The sequence below is a fragment of the Microcebus murinus genome, chromosome 2 (genome assembly GCF_040939455.1).
Source record: "Microcebus murinus isolate Inina chromosome 2, M.murinus_Inina_mat1.0, whole genome shotgun sequence".
NCBI classification, from domain to species: domain Eukaryota; kingdom Metazoa; phylum Chordata; class Mammalia; order Primates; family Cheirogaleidae; genus Microcebus; species Microcebus murinus.
In genome coordinates this window covers 9,971,124-9,996,201 of record NC_134105.1, presented here as the reverse complement: position 1 = coordinate 9,996,201, position 25,078 = coordinate 9,971,124, and the positions used below count along the sequence as shown (strand labels likewise).

The 25,078-nt window shown below is 59.8% G+C and overlaps 1 protein-coding gene across 1 annotated transcript in view; it reads left to right on the top strand.

The window, feature by feature from the left end:
- Positions 1 to 8,282: 8,282 nt before the first annotated feature.
- The window catches only part of EPHA2 (EPH receptor A2), a 28,437-nt gene continuing 11,641 nt past the window's right edge, over positions 8,283 to 25,078 (top strand). Inside the window, exons 1-5 of the mRNA XM_075994396.1 lie at positions 8,283 to 8,527; positions 13,055 to 13,122; positions 15,144 to 15,813; positions 24,307 to 24,462; positions 24,558 to 24,890. Of these exons, the coding sequence (XP_075850511.1) occupies positions 8,443 to 8,527; positions 13,055 to 13,122; positions 15,144 to 15,813; positions 24,307 to 24,462; positions 24,558 to 24,890 (1,312 nt within the window). The 5' untranslated portion in view covers positions 8,283 to 8,442. The remainder of the gene's footprint in view (positions 8,528 to 13,054; positions 13,123 to 15,143; positions 15,814 to 24,306; positions 24,463 to 24,557; positions 24,891 to 25,078) is intronic.

The following is a 25,078-nucleotide window of genomic DNA, read 5'->3' as shown; positions in this document are numbered from 1 at the left end:
CTGTCTCTGTTTGTCTCTTGTCTCTCAGCAGCAGGAACAGGAGAGGGGGCGCTGATGGGCCCTTGGGGTGGGGGGATGGATGGCCCTAAGCAGGGATTTCCAAGGCTTGGGGTGCCTGGGCCCCCAACAGTGCTGGGCATCAGGCCCCTCTAAAGGAATCAGGAGATAAGAGTGGAAGCTGGATATTTCTCAGATTATGTATTTATTTTCCAGTAAGCCATCCCAATGCATACGGTGACAAGTGCAAACAGTACTTAGGAAAGATACACAGTGAAGTAGCCTCACTTCCTCCTGCCCCCATGAAGGTTCCCAGTCTACACACACACACACACACACACACACACACACACACACACACACACACACACACACGTTCGCATGCAAGAGCTTCTCAAGGCAGGGCTGTGTCCAGGTCTCTGGTCCTGTGCTCAGCACAGAGTCTGGCATGGCACATGCTGACGGTCACGGGTACCTACAGACATGAACACACACACACACACCCTTACCCAATGCTGGCTGAGGAACACGCTGGGGGGCCAACTAGGGAACATGTGAATGGTAGCAAGAAGGGACGAGTGGCCTGTGGCATGATGGATGGGCTGGCGACAGATGGATGGATGGGCTGGTGGACAGAGCTGGCAGGAGGTGGCTACCTGGCTGGGCAGGGCTGTCTGGGAAGTGACGGATGGGACACAGTGCTGAGAGGAGCTGAGCCAAGGCAGGAAGGAGGGGAGGAAGAGTGGATGGATGGACAGACAGACTGACAGATGAAGGAGACAGCTGAGGGATTGGGGGATGGATGGATGGGGGCCTGGAAGAGTGATGAGAGAGCCTGCTGAGAAACGGGAAAGGGTCTTGGTGGGGTGGGGTGGCAGAGCTGATGGACAGGACTGGGTGAGGATGGATTGATCACTGCTGGGCTGGCGACAGGCAGATGACAGACAGATGGACTTGTGCATGGATGGGTGGGTGAGTGGATGGAAGGGGAGCTGGGAAGGAGTGAGCAGGGCCCTGGTGGGACTGGTTGATGGAGATGGATGGACAGAGGGGGAAATAGGACAGGAAGGGGGAGTGCGGAGGGAGCCCCCATCCTGTCCCAAGGTGGCCCCTACAGAGGCCCCCCCTCGAGGAGACCTGGCCGTAAAGAAAGCAGATGTTTCAGGATGGTGCTTGTGGGCACACATGTGAGTGTGTATGGGCAGGGGTGTGTGTCTACACAGACGTGTGGGTGCCCTGGCACAGCTGAGTTCCCAGCGCTAGGCCTGGTGATGGGCGTGGGGCTAGGAGCCTGGAGCCCAGAGTCCCTCCGCATCTCTGGGGGGCTGGATGGGGGCCTGGTGGGTTTATCCAGGGAGCATGGCTTCCAGGGCCAAGGGCAGATTTCCCGGTGAATGGGGCCTGTGTGTTGGTGCCGCAGGGAGGGGAAGGGGCTAGGGTCAGATCAGGAGGTTCTCAGAAGCAGAAAACAAACAGAGCGGCTTCCCCTACCCCTTCCTCCCTTCTTCCTTCTGAGCCTCCGCCCAGGCCGGCAGCCAAACTGTCAGGACGCAGGAAGGGGCTGGCACCTGGCAGGTACCATGCCAGCCTGGGGCCCCCGAATATGGTGTCAATGTTAAAAATAATCCCAGCTGACATTTATGGAGAACTTGCTCTGTGCCAGGTTGTTCCTGCTTTCATGTCTCCCCCGCAAGGTGGGTCTTTTATTATTTTTATCCCCACTTGACTGAGGAGAAAATCTCAGAGCAGAGAAGCGCCTTAACCACGTCTCCCAGTAAGTGGTGGCCGTGGGAAGCCAGAAATGTACCTCCAGCCCCCCTGTGGCCCGCTGTGGCTGGGTCCTCCCTCCACGTCTGCCCAGGGGACCCTGGTTGTCAGGCCAGACATGCAGGGCCCAGTGCAGGAGGAGGCCAGGGCAGGGGAAAGACAGCAGGGAGCTCGGGAACCACGCACTGAGCACCAGGGCCATACAGCCCAGTGGGCCTGGATTCAGATCCTCACTTCGCTACTTCCTTGTGAGACTGTGTGCAGGTCCCTTCACCTATGTAAGCCTCAGTTTTGTTGTCTGTGAAATGGGGAAGAAGCCGCTGACAGGGGCTGTGGTGAGGATGAAATAAGATCATGTAGGGAAAGTACCTGGCAGGTTGGAAGGCCCAGGGCCACAGAGCAGGATTCTGGGACTCAGGTAAGGCCTTTCCTGGGGTCCCCTGGGCACTCGTCACCCCACCTGCTGCAGCAGCGGGGATCCCCCATTAGTCATCATCTCCGGGGTTTGTCCTGGGCCTCTGGGCATGATGCCACGCTCTGTGCTTGGCATATGGTAACTTGTGCCATTGTCACACCCCTCCAAGAGCATGAGCCACTGTCATCCACAGACATACTGATGAGGAAAGCCAGGGAAAGAGCAGGAGCCAGTCTGATCATGGGGTGTGAGTTCTCATCACCAGTTTGCTGGGAAGCCAGGACATTTGCTCATTCACTTAACCAATGTGCATGCCAGACTGGGGAGGGGCTCCATGAACAAAGCAGATAGCAACTCTGGCCCTCCTGGAGGTGGGGGTGGGTGATAGGGGACAGATGATAGACAAATAAACAACAAGGAAGGGAGGCAGGGAGTCCAGGGGTGGGTGGGGCTGGTGAAAACTTGGGAGGTGAGGGCAAAGTGATCCAGGCAGAGGGAACGGTAAGTGCAAGAGCCCTGACCTATTTTGTACTGCAAATTCGCTTATTGCAGAGGTCCTGATGAAACACCTTCCAGGCTGCTGGCAGCCTTTAGGGACTGCCATGGGAGGGGCCAAGGGCACAAGAGAAGCAATCAACTGAGAAGGTGAGAGCATGAAGCCCAAACTCAGGAGGCCAGGGTTCTAGTCTTCACACTCTCTGTGACCCCCACAAGTCCCTTCCCCCCTGTGGGCCTGCCTCAGTGTCCTCCTGTGTTAAATCCAGGGAGTGGACTTCATCTTCTAAGGTTCCCCACTGGTCCAGTTGGGGGGGGAGGGACATGCGAGATGGGTTTCAGGGCAAGCGCTTTGGAGACACTTCTGCCCCTTCGACTTCCTGACCTTCAGCAAGTGACTCCAAGTTCTCTGCACCCAAAAGTTCCCAGCGGGGAAACGGGGATGGAGTCCGCACTTCTCCGAGCGAGCGCTGGTGTCCCTGAGATGAGGCGAAGCCGCAGCGCTCGGCCAGGCGCCTGGCGCGCAGTCAGGCCTCAACAGGTGGGCGCTGCTTTTGCTGCGGTTTTTGCAAACCGCTGGCTGAAGACTGGCACTCAGGGGACAGGGAAAGGCCCGAGGGTCGGGTCGGGGAAGGGGGTGGGGGTCTAGGCTGAGTTGGGAGAGAGGAGGATGCCGCCGGATGGGGCAGGAAAGTCGGAGCCGAAAGATGGGCGCCCCAGGGGTCCGGGGGCGGGAGGGGTGCGGAAGCCGCCGCTGCGACCCGGTGGCTGCGTCCCCGCTGCGCGCCCCGGCTGAGGCCCCGCCCCGCCCGGAGGCCCCGCCCCTGTGCAGGCTCCGCCCCCGTGCAGGCCCCGCGGGCAGGATTTGCGGAGAACCCACTTCAAAGGCTCCCAGGAAGCGCGAGCGAGCCCCAAAGGAAGCGGCGCAGCCTCTAATCCGGCTTTGGGGGTGGGGGAAGCCCCGCAATTATTGGGGGCCTTCCTCCCGCGCTACCCCCCCTTAAAATCCGGGAGCCCACATCTAAGTCCCCCTTCCCACCTCAAATCGCCTCATTTGGGGAGGGCGGGGTGAGTCTTTAGCAAAACTTTGCTCAGGCAGGTTCACCCCGAAACCTCACCTGAGAAGCTAAAAAGTCTCACCTTTGCGGCTGCAATTGAGGAACATGTTCTTTTGGAAAAGATGGGCCCCAGTAACCACATATGTGTGTGCATCCCACACACATTTACTGAGCACCTACTGTATGCCCAGTGCCACTGGGGATGGCAAGCTGGAGCCAGAAGACCCTGCGAGGGCTCCGGTTTGTTCCAGGGGGAAACTATTTGGCCCAGGGGAGCCCAGCCGGCTTTTCAGAAGTGACTTTTGATTGTGAAGGTGGCAACAGCTAAGATTTAACGCACATTCACCGTGTGCCAGACACTGTGCGAAGGGCTTTAGATGCCTGATCTCATTTAATCCCAGCCGCAGCCCCGGAGGGTGGAAGCCACTATTACGCTCATTTTACAGGCCAAGTAGCTGAGGTCACACAGCTCCACTAAGGCGCCACAACTGGTTACACGGTAGAATCCAGGTCTGCTGGACCCATCATTCATTCATTAATTCATTCATTCACCTAATCTGTTTCCGGCGCACACTATAGACCAGTCACTCTCCTGCCCTTTGGGCCTCTGTTCTTCGCTACACCAAGATAGGTCTTGAAGAATGAGCAGGGGTTGCCCATACAGAAAGGGCACTGAGCCAGGGTGCAGCTTGGACAAGGGCTGCAGGCCTGAAAACACATGGCATCCTCAAAAGTGAGCAGCAGATGATGGGGCTCTGGGAGAGACACACTGAATTTTTTTTTTTTTGGAAACAGTCTCTCTCTGTTGCCCGGGCTAGAGTGCCGTAGAGTCAGCCTAGCTCACAGCAACCTCAAACTCCTGGGCTCAAGCTATCCTCCTACCTCAGCCTCCCTAGTAGCTGGGACTACAGGCATGTGCCACCATGCCTGGCTAATTTTTTCAATTTTTGGTAGAGACGGGGTCTTGCTCTTGCTCAGGCTGGTCTCAAACTCCTGAGCTCAAATGATCTGCCCGCCTTGGCCTCCCAGAACACTAGGATTACAGGCGTGAGCCACCATGCCCGGCCACACTTAACTTTTTAGTTTCACCTCTGCCGTGTACTAGTCGTGTAACTTTAGTCAAGTCGGTTCTTTCTGACCTCCACTTTTTTCCTCTGCAAAAATGGAGGCAATATTAGTTTTTCCATCCATGGCTGGTAGGGGGATTAAATGAGTTCACATAGATGAGGGGACTGATTTAGAATGTGAGCATCACATGTAGCATCTATTGAACCGCTCCTGTGTGCGGGGCACTGTTCTGGCTGGTGCAGAAATGCAAAGGGGTGTCAGATTCATCCCCTACCCTGGGAGCTTTGCGGTCTAGTTGAGAAGACAGTTCACAGGCTCTGAAAGACAAGGATGAGCTCAGTTGGCTAAGACCAGGGTCCTGGTGGGCATGTAGCCTGGGGACTTCAGGGGTTCTGGGGAGGGCCTGATCCCTGGGGGCTTCCCCGAAGAGATAGTATTTAGATGACGTGAAGACCCCGGCTGCAGAGAGTGGGCACATCATTCCAGTGTGGGGGACTGTTCTCTGGGTTCTGTGGGATTCAGAGGCGGTGGGTGAGAGGTACGGGTGAGGGTGTGTGCCGGTTCCAGACTGCCTGGGCCAGAGTCCCAGATCCAACTTTTACGAGCAAGTCCACTCCTCGGTGCCCACCTTAGGGCGCTGTCTAGAGACTAAGGGGTCAGTGTAGGCCAAGTGCTTAGAAGCGGGCCTGGCACATGGCAAGCACTTTATAAGTGTTGGCTACAATTATTTTTTCTGACATTCTTGGCTAAAGGCAGGTGGGGCGGGTGAAGCTATGGCTTCAACAGTCATCTTTGGCGTCTGCTCGCCCTTGGCCCCAGCCATGTCCTAGCAAAGTTGGGCACCTGGGCGGCCTGGTGGGCTGGAGGTGGGGATTAGCAGGTGAGGCAGCCACACACAAACCCACACTCAGCTTCCACCTGCCTGTACTGGATGTCTTGCCTGCCGCAGTGGCACTCAGGCCCTGAGGGCTCCTTGGGGCCTTTATGGGGTAATTCCATCTCCATTAGGGCTGATTATGTCACTATAAATACCATGTTTCAGTGCCGCTTTGTAAGACTCACTGAAGAACGTTCCACCTTAGCATCCAGTCACCCAGAGCGGGAAGGACTCTGAATCAGGACAGGAAAAGAGGGAAGGGCGTGTCACCAGGTGGGTGACTAAAGACCAGGGAACTGTCCTCCACTCCTGCCACCTCATATACCACTCCTTCCCACAGGCCTGTGCTCACGTCACTTGCTACAGGTGAGTGCTGTTTTGTGGTCGTGGCCCCCAGCTTGGGCACATATGGCCAGGCATATGACTCACAGCCATCAGGGCCTGCCTGCACCCCCACCATGTGCTTGAGTCCACCCTTTGGGGGCCACACATGGAAACCACATTTGCCACCTGAAGGACCAACTAACGCTGCATACAGAGACTTTCATGCAACACAGAACTTGCCAACACCGTGAATTCATTAGTTCGGTGAACTCATTAGTTCATTCATTCTGCACAGGTTTGCTGGGTGCCTATTGTGTATCAGGCAAACATCCCTGTCCTCCTGGAGTGTATCTTCCTGTGACACATCAAATATATGGATCTTGCAAATGACATGTAACACACATGTACATGTAACACACATGTACAAATATATGGATCCTGCAAATGACATGTAACACACATGTACAGGACTCCCTGTCCTCCTGGAGTGTATCTTCCTGTGACACATCGAATATACGGATCCTGCAAATGACATGTAACATACATGTACAACCAGGGTCTTCCATACAACCTACATGGAGTCTTACACACAACACACCACATGCTCTGCCATCCAAGATGCAACTTCCTCTTGCTCAATTGCATGTGACCCAGTAACAGCTGAGATTTGATGAGTGCTTCCTGTAGTCCCGGCCTAAGTGGTTTACATGCATGACCTTATTTGATTTTCATAATAACTTTCCAATGTAGGTTTTTACATCTGCCCAATGAGCAAACTGAGGCTCAGAGAAGTGAAATAACTTGTCCAGAAACTCACAGGCTGACTTCACAACCACTGTGAAGGATGGCACACTCACACACACACATATTCATACACAAATCCTCTCACATTCATACACACACACACACACATCAACACTCTCATGTCTATACACACATGCACAAACACGGTCCCCCACACTCACACATGCATTCCCTCCCATGGGCACTTGCACCCCACTCTCAGAAGGCCAGGGCTCCCTCCCATCATCTTGGTCAAAGGCTTTAATTAACCCCAACACCTGTAATTAACCCTTCCTCTCCTCCTCCAGGGGAGATTTCTGGACCCGCTTCCCAAGGGCAAGCACCAAGGCCGAGAGGCCGAGATGTCCACATCTGGCAGGGAGGACCCAGGTCCCTGAGTGAGCAGGTCCAGGGGAGTGGAGGGGAGGATGGGGTCAGAGAGGAGGTGGGCCTAGGAGGCCGGGGGCTCCCAGGAAATCAGGCCTGCCACAGCTGCTCCTCCTGGACTGGCCACATGGCGATTGGGCAACAGGCAGCCGTGGGTGGCTGGGCAAGCCAGAGAGACAATATTTCCCGTTTGTTTTACTAACACTGGCCATTTCCGTCAGGAGGGAAGATGAGCTCACGTCTGAGGAACCTTTGGGAAGAGGCCCTGTGAAGGAGCAGGTGGGAGGCAGGTGTCCTCCACAGTGTCAAGACATACCAAATTATTCTGCCATGCCAGGGTCAGGGGCTAGGGGGGATGACATGCACAGTGGCCCCTTGCCCACCCTTCCCCAGTATGGAGCAGTGGTTACAGCAGAAACCACCAGGATTCAAACCCTGCCTCTACCACCAGTGAGCTGTGCAACCTTTGTGCGTGCTGTTTGAGGTCTTGGAGCCTCTGTTTCCTCTTCTGTAAAATGGGGATAATGACACCTGCCTCTCAGATGAGAATTAGATGAGATACTGTATGTCTGACCCCTTCCTAGAGATGGCTGCTCTTGGATCACAGTTGGCTTAGAGGTTTCTGGACCCGGATGCTGTCCTTGACCATCAGGATTTGGCACACCTTTCAGAGGTCCCAGGAGCAGGGGCCTGTCTCTTCCGGGCTCCTCACCCAGGCCTGCTGCTAAGGAGGCAACTGCTTCTTGGACCCCCAACCCATTCAGGCGCAGGCCTGCAGGCCAACGTTGAGCTCAGTCTGGGAGGGCAAAGAGTGAGAGTGGGGATGGCTCAGCCCAAAAGCATCCCCACTTGTGGGTGAGGATCCCAGGCTCAGAGGTCCCCAGGGAATAACCCGTAGGGGCGCTGGCACTTTGAGGTGCTCAAACTCGGGAGGGCCCTGGGGGCGCCTGTGAGTCCAGAGGGCCCAAGGTCCTTCCCAAACCCCACCGGACTTCCCCTCCCTCCCCTCCGGGAGCCAGCCCGGCCCCTTTAAAGACATTCCTGAGGGCGTGGCTTCGGTGACGTCAGCGCGGGGCATGAATGAACAGGAGCCGGTTCTCACCCAACTTCCATTAAGGACTCGGGCGGGAGGGGCAGAAGTTGCGCGCGGGCCGGCGGGCAGCAACGGAACACCGAGGCCAGCGTGCGGGCGTGCGGGCGGGCGTGCGGGCGGGCGTGCGGGCGTGCGGGAGCCGGACGCCGGGCTTCGAACCGAGAGCGAGGGGCGCGGCATGGAGCGCCGGGCAGCCGGCGCCTGGCTCGCCCTGCTGTGGGGCTGCGCGCTGGCCGCGGCCGCGGCGGCTCAGGGCAAGGAAGGTGAGTGCGCGCGGCGGCCGCCCGGGCCCGTCCCAGCCGGGCCGCCCGACCCGGGACCCCCTGCCTCCCCGAGCCTGGCGCGCCTGGACGCGCGCAACTTTGGACACCGCCCGGTCCAGGCGCGCTGGGGTCGGACGAATCTGGGACACCCGCCCGGGGGTATGGGAGCTCCAGAGACGACTAAGGGATTTCGGCTCCGGTGCGCGGGGCTCGGAGGCCGCAGAGAAGGGGACGCGGCGCTCGCGGACGCCACGCGGTTGCAGCCCCGACAGCGGCTCCGGGATCGCATCCCGGCGGGGGACGTGGGGGGGTCCCTTGGAGAAAGGGGTTCTGGGGTGCTTTCCGTGGGTTCAGCGTCTTAGCGACCTGAACTCAGTAATTCACTTGCCCAAGTTTTGCAGAGAAGGTGTTTCTGCGGAGGCCCCGCATTTGGGGGAGGAGGCTCTTCGGTGTGCAGGGAGCCCCCTGCCGAAGCTCCTGCTCCCGGAGATTTTCTCCACGCCCCCCTTTGCCTCCCGTCCCCGGGGAGAGCGTGGCGCGAGGCTCGGGCCGGTCCCTGCCCACGCGCGCCTGTCGCCTTCCCCAGCCGCACTCCCGGGCTCGGGGCAGGTTAGGCGCCGCGAGTGCGGACAGGAAGTCCCAAAGTCGAGCGTTCTGAGCTAGGGCTGACTCAGAACGAGGAAATGCGGCAGGTGGGGGCGCGGCCTCCCGAGGTGTGGAGCCGTCACCCCAGGGCCACCAGGAGCCGGGGCACCCCGGGGGTGGGGGACTGAATCACCCTCCCCCGCCCAGCGTTCCCGGAGCCGCGCTGGGCGAGGGGCCGCAGACTTTGCTCAGGGCGGGGCGGGTGTGTGGCTGGGGGCGTCGTCCCGCAGCTAGGGGCGCGGGGAGGATGGGGGCTCCTGCCCTTGGCCGAGCCCTCCCTGCCCGTCCAGCTGAGGCCGGCTTCAGTTTCCAGCGGGGAGAACACGCTTTCCCCGGCTTCCGCAGGCTCCACGCAGGGGGAGCGAAGGAAACCCTGGGTGGGTGAGAAGTTTCCTTGAACCGTGATTTCTTTTTCCGCCTCCTAAACTGGTCGGAGGTGTTGCGAGTCCGTGTTGGGAGGAAAAGAGGCCAGAGCGGGGACCTGGCGAGGCGGAGGGTGTTGTTGGGGTGGCATCCTGTCCCAGGCCCTGGAGCACACAGGCCCTCCGGTCCCAACCCGCAGCTCTGGTTGCAGGGAGGAGCGCATGGCTGGGGTTTCTGCGACCCTTCATGCCACCCCCCAACTTTTGGTCCTCCCCCTTCCTGTGGGGGACTGTGGTTGGAGAGAAGCGGAGAGACAGCTGGAATCGCTGCAAGCCTTTCTCCGAGGCTGCCCGCAGCGGGTGGGGGATTAGGCGGCTGCTTTGCTGCTGCAGCCCCAGCCGCCAGCCCGCAAGCCTGGAGCAGCCTCGTCCCAGTGTCCCCATGTCCATCTCTCCCCAGCCAGTGCGATTGGCCCAGACCCCCCCCCATGGGATGGGAGAGGAAAGGCTGTGTACAGGGTAGGGGAGCATTTTTGCTTAGGCTCCAAAAGTCCCTGTGACTGACCGCAGGGGAAGTGTGCCTGGATGGGGGTGGCAGTGGCAGTGATGGCCCAGCTGGCAGCTGCTGGTTTCAGCTCCCGGGGTGTGTGGCTGGATGTGGTGGTCTGCCTGCGGGTGGGGTGGGTGGCAGATAGGACACACATGGCCTTTCTACCCTTAACCTGGGTTGCTGCAAACTTCTCTTCTCCTTTTCCGCCCCCGCTCCCCCCAGCTGTATTTGGAGACCCAGGTGGAGGCTGTCAGGTCCTCAGCAGCTACTGAGTCTGCCCTGTTTTTACTAAGGGGTAAACTGAGGGAGGCCTGAGCCCTCACCAGCCAAGGCCCTCAGCACAGAGAGGGTCGGACCTGAGCATCTGGCTTCCTGGGCTGCCAGAGTCAAGGGCCCCTGCCTTGTGATGGGCTTCATGGAGGATTTGGGGAGGCAGGCATGCCTGGGCAGGGTGTGGGGGACGAGCATGGGGTGCTGAGCTGGGGTGCTGCTGGGGGCAGACAGTGCCAGGAGGCCTGGGAAGTCCTTGGCTGCTCCATTTTGCAAAGGCCCAACCTGCCCTCTGTCCCTTCCCTTTTTCTGTCTTCATGGTTCCACCCCCCCACCCAGTCCCCGCCTGCCCTTTTTTTGGGCATTAGCTAGTTTTGGTTCAAGAGGGGTGGGGGAGCAGGGAGGTGACAATAACGAGTGGGTGGTAGTCTTCCATCTGTGGCAGAAGCTGCAAAGCGATGTGGAGCCACAGAGATGACATTTATGATAGAACTTCAGGCAAAGAAGGAGGATTTTTCCAGGGCTGGGCTGGTGAGGGGACAGAGGGCTCATGCACAGGCCTCGCCTTGCACAGGCCTCGCAGTGCAGCTGTAGGGGCATCTGAGGGCTCCCAGGCTCCTACCCCTCGCAGGGAAGCAGGAGCCTCTGTCCCTGGGAGAACTCGGGGAAAGAGCCGCACCCGCTTCGGGGCGGAGGGACCAGGGCTGGGCGCCTCCTGTTCCTGGTGGTTGGTTCTAGGGAATTTCCCGGGGAGGGGGCAGGGGCTGGAAGCCCCCGGGGGAGGCTCCTTCCTGCGTGAGGGCTCTTTTCTTCTCAGATTGAGCCCTGTGCTCCTTCTAGAGCCAAGCCCAGGCTGGAAGGGGAGGGCCCCCTCTGGAGGGCTTGGGGGAAACCCTCCATGCCAGGTTAACCCTTCAGAGCCAGAGGGACGAGCCCCTCTTCGGGGGCACAGCCCACAGCTTCCTGCCACCCCGCCTGTCCCCCCCAGGGGCGTGTGTGCAGGACTGTGAGGAACACTCACCTTTGGCCTCCTACCCACCCTGCTGAAGCCAGGAGCCTCCAGACTCCTTCCTGTGTAGCTGGAACATTCCATGTACTAGTGGGGTTACTGATTTTTCCAAGCTGGGGCCCTGGGCATGTCTGAACAAATCCCTGCCCCCCACACCCAGCCACCTCCCCTATCCCCACAGCTTCTGCCACAGCTTCTCCGTGCCATGTCGGATTTCCTCTTCCCTGTCTGGGCAGCTGGGCCCTTCCTAGAGAGATTTGGCCCAGGTCGGCGGTCAGGGCAGCAGCGCCTCACACCAGGCTGGGGCCTTCAGCCCAGGGAGGAAGGCCATCTAAGCCCGGGAGAGGGCTTCTAAGACCACTTTCAGAGCCCACCTTCACGTCCCTAAACCAGGCCATCCATCCCTGCTCCCAACCTGCCTGGAGCTTAGCCTCGACCCTGCCTGGCCTTGAGGGGTGCTGCTGCTTGGCGTCAGATCCCTCATGCTCCAGGGCGCAAAGGAAGCGGTTACTTGGTCCCTTCCCTCTCCACCTAGGATTTTATCCTCCAAATCTGGGGACCTTGCATAGGTTCTATGCCTCAGTTTCCCCACTCTCCTTCCCCTCCAGGGAAGGGAGCACTTATTGGCAACTACCTAGACTTTGCTTGCAAATGGAGGAGGGGCAGAACCTGTAGCCACTGCAGGAGCCGGGCAGAGGACCAGAAGTGGACCCATGGGAGGTGCCCGAGGGCAGAGCAAGGTCTAGGGAAGCCCCTGGCAGTGTGTCCCTCCGCCAGGCTCCAGATGGCTCTCTGAGGACCTTGTGGTCCTGGCACCTGGTCCCTCTGGGCCTGGAAAGTCCCCTGCAAGGGTTTCCGTTCCTGGTTTCCCAGGAATCCCTGGCACACCTGGCAGGGCAGTGGCCAGGGTGTGAGGGCAGGGGGCAGTGGGAGCGACTTTCCCAGGGAGGGGACCTCGCCAGCTGTGTGTATCTTTGGGCCCCTCTGAGAGGCCCCCATGGGTTCAGGGCTGTATCCTGCCTGCTCTGTGGTTTTTGTGGTGGGAAGATCAGTTTCCAGATGCCCCCCATCCCCCTCCCCTGGAGCTGTTCCCACCTGTTAGCAGCACTCTCTTCTTGGAGCGTCCAAGACACATGTGTACATACATGTACATATGTGCCTGCTGCATGGCCCGAGCAGGGGTAGGGAGTTCCATGCTGGGGGGATGGTGCAGAAGCAGATGCCAGCATCCCTGGGCCACCATCCCCAAGGCCCATGTGTGTGTGAAGGCGCTGTCAAGAGGCCTTGTTCAAGGAAGCAGACGGGGCAGTGTGCTGTCACTTAATACCCCCGCTCGCCCCAGCACTCTGCCCAGCTGCTGTTCTCCCGCTGGGCTGAGCTCCCGCCTGCCCTGCCCAGCTGGGGGCTGACCGAGGGGGGCGGCGTGGCGGGAGACAGGAGGCCCAGTCCTGACCTCAACCTGCTGCCTGGCTCTGACTGGGTCCCACGCCTTCTCTGGGCCTCTGTTTCCCTATTTGTGGATTGATGGTTTTCTTGGCTGTGGTGACCCTGTGCAGCCAGGTCTCTGTCTGAGAGCTGAGAAGGCCATCAAGGCCTCTTGGTGTTCCGGGAGGGGCTCCCACCATTTCTGCCATGGTCTGACTCCTGGAGACACCCCCAGCTCACGTGGCCCCTTCCCATCTCTCTTCCAGTTGTACTGTTGGACTTCGCTGCAGCTAAGGGGGAGCTCGGCTGGCTCACAAACCCGTATGGCAGAGGGGTACGTAAGCTGTCAGGGTGGGGGCGGGGTGGGAATGGGGCAGTTGGTCCCCTGTGTGGATGAGGAAACTGAGACCCAGGGAGCATGGGGCCTGGCTTCGATCCTGCAGCTTAGCCAGGGTTCCCCCTGGGACTGGCTGGGGGTGGGAAGGTGGGGAGGGCTGAGAGGCAGGGGGAGCTGGGGGGGACGGCTGGAGGCCCTGGCAGAGTGGGAGCCTCGGCGCCCCAGAAGGGCCAATGGTCACAGGGACCTTCTGGCTCCCTCCACCCACCTCTTGGGAGGAAAGGGGTTAAAAGACTCCCCCACCCTGAGGTCTCAGCCTAGGAGGTGAGGGATGAAGGAGACACAGGACACAGGGAGGCCTGATCAAGTTCCTTCCTGCTGGGCCCCTCTCCCACTGCCCAGCTGTTGCTCCCCTTCCTGCTCCTTCCCACCCAGGGCTCCTCTCCTCCGACTGCCCTGCTGTGGCCAGGGCTGGTAGGCAGGGCCCTGGGGTCCTTCCCCACCTCTGCAGGTGACTGCTGTGTGGTCTTGGAGAAGATACTGCTGCTCTCTGGGCTCGGTTTCCCCCTCTGTACAATGGGTCCTGGCTGACTTTGTCCTGGGGTCCTGAACTGGGGAGAGGGGTGTCTCCAGGGGCTACTTGGAATCCATAGCTGGCCAGATCTGTGTGAGCCAGGTGCCTGTTCCTGGTCACTCTAGCTCTGGGCAGGCCTGGGGTGTAGCTCTGAGCGGATTTCTAGGATCCTGGAATGTCCAGCTGGGAGGGAACACAGATTACCTAATCCAACCCAGTCATTACACAGAGTGGGAAACTGAGGCCCAAGGGCATGCAGGGCTCTGGCCAGTGCCACACAGTGCAGTGCAGGCCTCTCTCCCCTTCCCTTCTGCGTTCATTCATTCAATACTTCTCTGAGCGTCTGCTCTGTTCCAGATGGGCCCTGGGGATACAGAGGCGAACTAGATGCAGTCCCTGCCTGAGGAGCTCGGAATCTAGTGTGGGAGCCAGACGGAGGTGTCCCCTGTGCCATTTGCTATGTTTGCGGGGACCTGAGACTGGGAGCCAGAGGGGGACACTTGGCCCAACCATGGCCCCACCTGGGAAGTCTTTCCCGAGAAGGCCGAGTTGTGTTCTTTTTTTTTTTTTTTTTGAGACAGAGTCTCGCTTTGTTGTCCAGGCTAGAGTGAGTGCCGTGGCGTCAGCCTAGCTCATAGCAACCTCAAACTCCTGGGCTCGAGTGATCCTTCTGCCTCAGCCTCCCGGGTAGCTGGGACTACAGGCATGCGCCACCATGCCCGGCTAATTTTTTTTTATATATATATCAGTTGGCCAATTAATTTCTTTCTATTTATAGTAGAGACGGGGTCTCGCTCTTGCTCAGGCTGGTTTTGAACTCCTGACCTTGAGCAATCCACCCGCCTCGGCCTCCCAAGAGCTAGGATTACAGGCGTGAGCCACAGTGCCCGGCCCCGAGTTGTGTTCTGAGGGAAGAACACAGGTTGATCTGCTCCAAAGCCAGATTCTGAATGCTGGAGGATCAGCCGTTGTTTTTGAGTTAACTCTTCCCCTGCCATTCACAGGCGTATTGACACTCGCACGCACGGTGAATAATGACAGTGATGATACCACTGCCATATGGCTGTTACTTCCTGCCAACCACTGTGCTCGGCATTTGTAGACAGTCTGTCATTCATCCTCACAGCAATTCTGTGAGGCAGGGGATCTTGCCCCCATTGTACAGATGGGGACATTGAGGCTCAGAGAGCTTAAGTGACCCTGCTGAGGTCACACAGAGCCCCCAGACTCCATCCCTTTTTAATATTGAGGTTTGGACATTGGGGCCAGAAAGACTAGGGGACAGATCCTGCCTCAGTTGGACCTCTCCGGGCCTCAGTTTCCTTCTGTGCAGAATGGGGAGAGCATGAACTGCAATGCATCTTCCTGATGCCCTGCTCTGCCACCCGGGCCTCAGTTTCCCCCAGGGCACCTGCCCACACTGACCTGTGGTTTCCCCGCACAGTGGGACCTGATGCAGAACATCATGAACGACATGCCCATCTACATGTACACCGTGTGCAACGTGGTGTCTGGCGACCAGGACAACTGGCTCCGCACCAACTGGGTGTACCGCGGCGAGGCCGAGCGCATCTTCATCGAGCTCAAGTTCACCGTGCGCGACTGCAACAGCTTCCCCGGCGGTGCCAGCTCCTGCAAGGAGACCTTCAACCTCTACTACGCCGAGTCGGACGTGGACTACGGCACCAACTTCCAGAAGCGCCAGTTCACCAAGATCGACACCATCGCGCCGGACGAGATCACCGTGAGCGGTGACTTCGAGGCGCGCCACGTGAAGCTGAACGTGGAGGAGCGCTCCGTGGGGCCGCTCACCCGCAAGGGCTTCTACCTGGCCTTCCAGGACATCGGCGCCTGCGTGGCGCTGCTCTCCGTCCGCGTCTACTACAAGAAGTGCCCCGAGCTGCTGCAGGGGCTGGCCCGCTTCCCGGAGACCATCGCCGGCTCGGACGCGCCCTCCCTGGCCACCGTGGCTGGCACCTGCGTGGACCATGCCGTGGTGCCCCCCGGGGGGGAGGAGCCCCGCATGCACTGTGCGGTGGACGGCGAGTGGCTGGTGCCCATCGGGCAGTGCCTGTGCCAGGCGGGCTACGAGAAGGTGGAGGACGCCTGCCAGGGTGAGTGACAGTTCCAGGTGGCAGGGAAGGGGGTCTGGGGCGGGAGGCCGCATTCCTGGGTTCCAGTCTCAGCTCTGGGACCGTGGGGTGGGCAAGCTCATCCTGCTCTGACATGCAGTGGTTCTGTGAAGGGCCATCATAGCCTTCCTGGGCATCAGCCTCCTTATTTACGACTGGACCCGCTCATTCATCCAGAAAAGTGAGAGACAGTGTAGTGTGGAGGCTGAACTTGAGGACCCTGCGACAAGAATGCCTGAATTCAGCTCCCACCTCTGCATTTAGCTGTGTGACTTTAGGCCCTTTCCTTAGCCTCTCTGAGCCTGGGTTTGCTCATCTGTGAAATGAAGATGATCATAGCGTCCGTCTCATAGGGTGGTTGTGATAATCAAATGACTTAATGCTTGTGAAATGCTTAGGTCAGTGCCTGACACATAGTACTTTTAAGTGTAGCTGTTATTTTTGATTCATCCCACGGATGCATCCTGAGTATCTACTGTGCCCCAGCACTGTGGACCCCGTGGTATAGTCCCAGGAGCTAGTTTCATTTCTGTTAGCTCACTGTGTGCCCTTAGGCAAGTCACTTAACCTCTCTGGGCCTCAGACTCTTTTGCACGTGCAGGTGAATGAATCGGGACCGGGGTTTTCGTCACCTGGGGGGTACTTTTGAAAAATGCCTGCGTTGGGGGAGAGGTGGAGGGAGGCTCAGGGCCCGGCCCACTTTGCTGATCCAGATTCTTCCGTGGGGGCTTCTGTTGATGACACACTGAGCCCGGAGAAGGGGCGGGTTAAGTCAGAATGGGGAATGGGGCCTGGGCCTGGCGGGGAGGCCGCGGCTTGGTGCGGCCAGGGCCTGTGGCAGCGGAAATCTCCACAACAACGTGGAGTTTTCAGTGGGTGACTTTTTCTGGAAATGGCCGTGGGGCAGGGCATTTGTGGAATGCGGCCGACCTTTGGAAGGCCAGCTCGTCCCTCTCTCTGGGAGCTTCTTTGCTGAGATAAGCGGGGCGTTGAGAAATTGGAGGGTTGGTCTCTGCGGTTGCACACGCCCGCCGGGCAGCCTTGGGTGAGTCCCAGCTCATCTCTGAGGTTTCCTGCGAGTGAAATGAGAAGATTCAACGGCAGCAGACTTTACACTTGGATTTTAGCCGGGGATCCTGCAACCCACGACGGGGTTGAGGTGTTGGAGGACCCTGAAGCCCTTGCCAGTGGGCCCCACTTGCGAATCCTCAGAGCCCTGCTTAACACAGTCTGGAAACCCCTGGATGAGATGTTCCCTAAGAGGCTTCCTGGCCGTAAGCCTGTGGTGTGGTCTCTGCTCTGACCCTTCCCGTCGACCCCGTATCCCCCCAGCCCCCCTGTGCCGAGTGAGCCCCTTCCCCGGGGGGGCCCCTGCTGTAGGTGACCTCGAACAAACGCACACTCCCAGTTTCAGACAATGACCGCGGGGTGGGGGGGCGAGGCAGCCCAGTGGGGCGAGCAGGCCCCTCCCACATGACATCCTCGCACAAGAATGCGGGGGTGGGGGTGAGGGGCAGCTGAAAACTTTCCACAGGCTGGTGATTCAGGCCGTGCAGAGATAAGTGGACGGTTGGAATGGGGGGGTCTCTCCAGGAAGGGGGGCAGCCTTCCTCCTCTGGAGTGGGGGTCAGGGTTCTGGCAGGCTTTGTGTGCAGAGGGCTGAGCAGTCCCCTCTTGGGAAGACTCAGCCCAGCAGGGGGACTAGTTTCTGAGAGCGAAACTCCTCACTAAGCTAGCGGGACCCTCTCAATTGCCAGCCTCCCATTTTCTGCCCTGAGTTTTCCTCCTGGGGACCCCCGCCCAAATTCCTTTCAGTGTGGCTGGGCGCTGGTGTGTGAGATGCTGGGACCCCCAGCCTGGCTAGTCGTTATGCCCCCTGACCGTGATGCTGATGCAGGTGATGACAGCACTGCCATGGACAATGCTTTCCCGGGGCACTGAGCTGAGCAAGTGCTTTATCCAGACACTCTTGCTGAACCCATGGCACTTTCCTTTGAGGCAGGGACTGTTACCATCCCATTTAACAGAGGAAGATACTGAGGTTCAGAGAGGTGAAGAGGCTTGCCTGGATTCTCACAGCTAGGATGGGATTGCATCAGAATTTTATTTTATTTTTTTAGAGACAGCGTCACTCTGTCACCCAGGCTGGAGTGCCATGATGTGATCTCAGCTCACTGCAATCTCGAACGCCTGGGCCCAAGCATGCGTCGGGATTTGAATCCAGAGGGTGCAGCGGCGCCCGGGCTGCAGGATGGGTCAGGAAATGGGGCGGGAAATGACCAGTTCCTTTGGAATCCCTGACTCAGCTCCTGGCCCTGGGCTGGGCTCTCTGGGCAGCCCTGGGATGGCAGGTCTCGCTGCAGGGTGTTTGGGCTCTGTCAGAGGTAGGGGTGGGTGGGAGACCATTGCTGGCTGCGTTGAGGGAGACCTGGAGGGAGGTGCAGGGTTTGTCAGAGACCCAGATTCTCCCACTGGGGCTGCTATTGATGACGAACTGAATCCAGAGAGGGGCCAGGTTACCCTGAGGTCACCCAGCACCTTGTCCGGGTCATTCCCAGAGTTCGACCGTTTCTCTTCAGGGTTCATTCCCCTGGAAGCTTGGGGCTCAGGAAAGAGTTAAGCGGGCAGCGGAAGGGAGGCACCTCCCAGGTGCTGTGCTGGACAGGTGGGCACGCTGCCCGGAGAGCTCCCGTGAGCTATGTCAGGAATGAGCCAGCTTCCCTCTGGCCCCCAGCCCACCCCCCGGGCCTGCCCGGGGGACAGTGGAGTCACTCAGGCTGACCGTCGTCCCCCCGGGGGCTGCTTTGTCTCCCTGCTTGTCTCTGCTTCCTGCGCTGGCATTGGCAGCCGAGCTGGCGGGGCCCCGGCTGGCGCCTGGGCCAGGGGATAGCTGGCCAGGTGAGCAGGTGGCCGGCGGCCTTGGCCAGAGGCTGGGCCCAGCACCTGGGAGGCCAGAGCTGGAGGTGGGGGATGTGGGAGTGGGGCAGGAATGCCCTCCCAAAGGTTCTTGCTCCCTCGGGGGCCCAGCTCCTTATGGACATCCCCTCCCTGCTCTAGTTTCATGAACCCCAGGTCACAGGGACACCCCGTTCCAGGCACCATGCTACACGTTTCATAAGCGGGGTTTCCTTTACTCCTCACAAACAACCCAGAGAGGATGAGGACTTTCCCCCATTTTACAGATGTGGAAACTGGGGCCCAGAGAGGAAACAGTGATCAATGACAAAAGAATCAGGACCTGGCCCGAGGAGGGCAGCGTCCTGTCCCCAGTTGCCCCTGGTTGTGTGTGTCCTTCCACCCATGAGCTGTGTGATGCTGCAAGTCCGGCTGGGCCCCATCCCCCTCACCTGTGAAACAAGTGGGTTGGACCAGTGTCTCCAAAGGACCTTGTGCCCAGAGTCTACGTCCTGTCACTTTCTGCTAGGGCTCGATCCGAGAACCTGGCAAGCTGTTGACCATGTGACTCACACATACGGCAAGGAGGGGATCCCAGTGCTGGCATCCGGAGCCCAGTGCTGGCATGACCTAGCCCAGGGCCCATAGCTGGCGGGGAAGCGTCCCCTGGGCAGGGGGTGGCCCTGGCTAAGGTGGTCTCTAGGCAGGGCGGCCTTGGGCTGTGGCAGGGGCAGCTGGCAGGTTTCCAACCTTGTCGGGACATGGCTGATTCCCAGGCCGGTGGCCCTGTGAGCTGTTGACTGTGGCTCTCAGGCTTGTCCCCTCCCTGGGGAGTGCCACCGGGCCCCATTTCTATGGTGCTTCCTCTGTCTTGCCGGGTGGGGGGGACCACAGTGGCAGCACCCCCCGGGTGGCGGCTCTGACCACTGTGCCCTGCCTGCCCCGCCCTCCGCTCACACTGGGGAGACCCAGGTGCTGGCAGCTCTGCCGGGCGGGCACCGGCCCCTCCCTGCCTCGCCGGAGGTAAGTGGGTCCCCAGAACGGAAGGAAGGAGGCCAGGAAAGCAAACAGAAGATAAAAGGCTGGTGCTAGGCAGGGAGCGGGAGGGGCTGGCAGGGAGCCGTGCTTATCGTGGCTCGCTGGAGGAATGTGCCCGCAGATAATTCCCCGGGGTGTGTGAGAGGAACAGGGTGCTGGCAGCAGTCGGCCGGCCGTGGGGACGGGCCGCCCTTCTGCATGGGCGACAGGGCTTGCTGTGGAGCAAGAAGCCACCGGGCTGGGAGTTATCAGTTCCCTCATTGGCTGGGTCAATAGTTCACAGGCTGCTGTTCGCTGGCAGTCAGGGCTGGGAGACACAATCCTGTCTACACATCCTTGGGCTCAGGTGGTACCTGTGGTCGCTGGGCCACATCCTTGGGCTCAGGTGGTACCTGCGGTTGCTGGGCCGGGCTTTAGGGAGGTGACTGGCCCCAAGTGAATTGCTGTTTGACCTCTTGACACCTGGGAGGTGGCTGGGCCTGGGGCTGATGGGCTCGGCTGGGGGCTGGACTTGCATCAGAAGAAGGCGTCTGTCCCTGAGTCACTCATGCTGCCACCTGAGGGGCGGGCATCGGGAACTGGAAAAACCGGGGTGCAGCCCTAGGTGCAGCCACTGTGCCCCAGTTCCCCTGCTCAGAGTGGCCCGGGCCTGCTAAGGCACCTGGGCCCAGAGGAGCCCTCCACAGGTGTGCCAAAGTCAGGCTCTTGTGCCCGCCAGGTGGGCGTCCTGGTCATGGGGTTTTCCTAAGCGCCGAAACGCTGCTCCCTTCCGTGGCCCTGGAGCGGGTGTTTAATGTGCACTTGGCAGGTTTGCCCTGCGCTCCCCACTCACTCACTCACTCACCTGTCCGTCCATGCGCTCCACAGACGTTGGCTGGGCACCTGCCTACTTCGTGCCTGACCTGTGCTGGGACACAGCTAAGTCAGACTCCTGTCCTGCTCCCCAGGAGCGGCCAGCCAAATGTGTGCACAAAGCATTTCAAATGGAGCCTGAAAGCCAGGCTGTGAATTCCCCTGGAGCTGAACGGTGTTTATCTGTCTCTCCGTCCTGTCCCAGCACCCAGCGTGGTGCCAGACACGTAGGAAGTGCTCATTTCTATTTGGCAAACATAAGATTGGGTAATAGGTGCCCCTATGGGGCTCAGGGGCTTCAGAAATTGGGCATTCTGGGAGGCCTGTGTAAAGGAGCTTGAGGGGTATTGAAGGATGCATAGGAGTTTCTGGTTGGCTAAGGGACAGTGGGTATTTGGTGTTTGTGGCTGTGTTTGAGTATGTGTAGCCCCTGTCCCCACTTGCCTGCCCAGAACACAGGGAAATTCAACCAGGGAAAGTCAGGAAGACACAGGAGCTTGCTGGGCTCTTATCCCTGAACTCTGGGACCCCTAAGCAGTTGCAAACTCTGGCAGGGGTGGGGAGGGGGGACGGGGGGGGGGGACAGCCCCCGGTGGCTCTGTGGTTGGAGGAGGGGCAGCAGAGCTGTCAGGCAAGCACTTGCCCTGTTGACGCTGCCTCTCCACTGTATTATCTGGCACATCCGCAGCGGAAATCTCTCCAAATTCCCTCTTTCCTGGCGGCAGCAGGCGGGCCACCCCCGGGCTCTGGGGCCAAAGAACCCATCTCTTCCCCCACTTCCTCCTCTTGGTGTAGGGCTGAGGGGCTTGGGAACAACCACAGGGTGGGGAGTCGGCACATTGTGGGGGTTTACAGATGGCCAAAGCCTTCAGTGCACCTGAGCCTGAGCTGCAGGGGCTGTGGCCCCCTGCCCGGCCGGGAGCCTGGGCTGGGCAGACGTGACCGCGGTTCTAGGGGCCAGACCTGCTGCCTGTGAGCACCCCAACTCTGCCAGGCCTGGACCACCTGGAGCCAGCGCTTACCCGGGGGTTAGGCCCCTCGGCAAGTCAGGGCATCTGGGGGAATTGCAACCCCAGGATGAGCCTGGACCAGCTTTCCAAAGCCTCATTTTTACTTGGAGATTTGGGGGCGGAGAGAGCTATTTTTGTACCATAGCAGATATGTTATGGGGAGGAATGCAAAATACACACGGATTCTTAAACATAATGGGAGATTTGAAAGACATCCAGGGCTTGAAGGAGACCACCCAACCCCCTGGGCTGGAGTCTTCGCTTTTCTTCTCACAGACTCCAATGTGCCCAGGTTGAGAAGATCTGTGTTAGGGGGTGGGGCAGGCATCCCGCTCCAGCTGCTCTGAAATTCGTCTTGGGATTTTCTGGCTGTTGAAGCAGGTCATTGTCTGTCTCCAGGCTTGTCTCAAAACACGGATTTCTCTTTGCTTTAAATTGAGGTGTTGCTAAGCACAGAGGTGGGAAGGGACAGAGGCTCAAAGTGAAGCATCTTCAGTCCAAGTTTTGGTGTCCTGGCTTAGTGGCTCGGACACCCTGGGCGAGTTGCTTTGCCTCTGAGCAACTCTGAGCGTCTGTTTCTCCGCCTCCACAGCGGAATGGCTGTTCATAGCCCGCGCAGGACTGGTTTGCTGTGGGGACTAAATGAATGTCAAGTGCTTGGCCTGGGTCCTGCACACAGCAGGTGCTTATCAGAGGTCACTATCACCTAGGGCTCCAGGCTCTGCACAGAGCAGGTGTCGGTCCCTCCTCTGTCCCGCTGCGTGGACCTGGACGTGTCCTCCTCCCTCTGCCGTGGCGTGTGCCTGAGCTTCCAGGGCCTGTGCGGAGGGTCTGGTGCAGCAGCAGGGGCCCAGGGGGTGAGAGAGGCCGTTTGTGTGGCCCTGGGGTCAAGGCGGGGAGGGGACAGGCACGCGGCCTGACTCCGTGAGCAGAGTCGTGAACAGGAAGTCGCTGTCCAGGACCTTACAGAGCTGGTGTCCTTTGAGCCCTTGTCCCCCTGACTGCCAGTCCCTTTCCCTGCCTCTGCTCACGCAGGCCTGGACAAAGAGGGTCTTGGCGCCAGACCCCAGTCCTGAGGGTTGGGTCAGAGGTTTGCTAGGGCCAGAGCGCTTGGAACTGGCTTCCCTGGAGGGGGTTGTCCTCAGACCACCAGGGGCCAGCTTGGCCTGGCTCTTCCAGGCAGCCTTTGTCCAAGAATTTTTCCTGACAGTGCAGATCTGACTTTGTCATTGTTTCCTACATCAGACCTTCAGTGGCTCTCCATTGCCCCCCTCCCTCCCCCGATAAAGTCTCATCTTCTTGGCCGGGCATTTGAGACCTTTCTCGATTGCCTTGTTGCCTGCTGTTCCCCCACATTTGTGCCCACAAAGCCACTAACACTTTCTGTATTAGTCATGCGCTTTTTCACTCCTAACTCTCTCTCCCAGTATTTCTGCCCTGCTGGACTCCTACATAGCCTCTAAACCCCAGCTGAAATGTCCTCTCTATGACTCCTCAGACTGCTGAGGAGGTCGTTGTTGTTGGGGAAGGTTGTTTCCCCTTCTCCACCGCTTTTCTCTTTCCCACCCCTTCATTGTAGACCTGGTCAGATGCTCGGCTCCCTCACCTTTGTCTGTGGCCTTTGTATTCGTGTCGGCGCAGGCCCAGCACGGGGCCAGGCACAGGGTAGAGGGTCAGTGAGTGAGTGATGAGCGTGGCACTGAGGTAGGAGGTGTCTCAGGACCCTCTCCCCAGAATTAGCCAAAGGGGGTAGTGGCAGGTTGTAGGGGGAGGTCCACAGGTGACCCCAACCCACCACCCCGGCCACTTCAGTAGCTTGCCGAGCCCAGGACAGCCCTGCACAGTGGGGCTGTGTCTGTGCAGCTTCCTGCCTGTGGGTCCAGGAAGGGGCCTGGGGCAGAGGCAGGATAGGGTGGTGGGAGGAAGAGTGCCCCCCACCGGACACCCACCAGAGTCAGGTGCCTGAGCCACAGCCGGCCAGGACGGGCCTGGCCACGGGGGGAGGAAGAGCCACATCCTGGCTGCCCTTGTGAGCGGCGGAAATGACTCGGCCCTGGAAGCAGAGCCAGAGAAAACGCTGGGGGCCTGGCCTTTCCTGCTTTCTGGCCGGCCAGCCCCGGAACGGGAAGGCGGGCAGGTCCTCGGGTTGCTGGGGGTCAGGGGGGCACCCGCAGGGGTGGCACCCTGGGCTGGTGAGGCCGGCCAGGAACCGAGGTGGTGGTGACAGTCCCCAGACAAACACGGTCGGGGAGATGCGGCCATGGCCCTGGGCAGCTCACACCGCCCGGGCGGGGACCCGACCGTCTGGTCTGCGCAGATTTGAGGCGATAAGGAGGGCGGGTGGTGCGCTCAGTGCTGAGCCAGCCTGCGATAGGGTTCTTGGGAAGCTGGCAGGCGGGACGTGGCCTTGAACGCCAGGCACAGGGGCGTGGGGTGTCGTGCGAGAGCAGCGGGAGTGGCGTGAGGCGTGTAGCGTGAGGGCGAGGTACTTCCCGGGCGCCCGGTGCACGCCGCCACTTGCCACGCATTTCCTCCGCACAAGACATTTCGCCGTTGAGAAAACAGGTGCACGGGAGCTTATCGACTTGCAGGGCCGGGGGCGCCCCCCCGGGGCGTGGCATAGTCCCTCGGGGAGGGAGCACGTTGAACCGACGTCCCCGTGTCCTGTCTGTCCCTCCAGCCTGCTCGCCTGGGTTCTTTAAGTTCGAGGCGTCTGAGAGCCCCTGCCTGGAGTGCCCCGCCCACACGCTGCCGTCCACCGAGGGTGCCACCTCCTGCGAGTGTGAGGAAGGCCACTTCCGGGCACCTCAGGACCTGCTGTCCATGCCCTGCACGCGTGAGTCTTGCCCTGGGTCAGGGAGGGGTGGCCGAGGGTGACATGTCCAGGGCCACCTGGGTCCCGTGGAGCACTGACCTCTCCCCTCTGTGCAGGCCCTCCCTCTGCCCCGCACTACCTCACGGCCGTGGGCATGGGCGCCAAAGTGGAGCTACGCTGGAAACCCCCCGAGGACGATGGGGGCCGCGAAGACATCATCTACAGCGTCACCTGCGAACAGTGCTGGCCTGAGTCGGGGGAGTGCGGGCCCTGTGAGGCCAGCATGCGCTACTCCGAGCCACCCCACGCCCTGACCCGCACCAGCGTGACCGTCAGCGACCTGGAGCCGCACATGAACTACACCTTCACCGTCGAGGCCCGCAACGGCGTCTCGGGCCTGGTGACGAGCCGCAGCTTCCGCTCCGCCAGCGTCAGCATCAACCAGACAGGTGAGGCCGGGCTGGCGTCTGCCCCGTGTGGCCCGCCCAGGGAGGACGTACAGAGGACAGCCACCCAGGGCTCCGCTGTGTTCAGAGATTGGCAGCAGAGCACATGGGTAAAAGTGTAGCCTCTGGGCTGGGCACGGGTGGCTCTCGCCTGTAATCCTAGCACTGGGGGGGCTGAGGCGGGAGGCTTG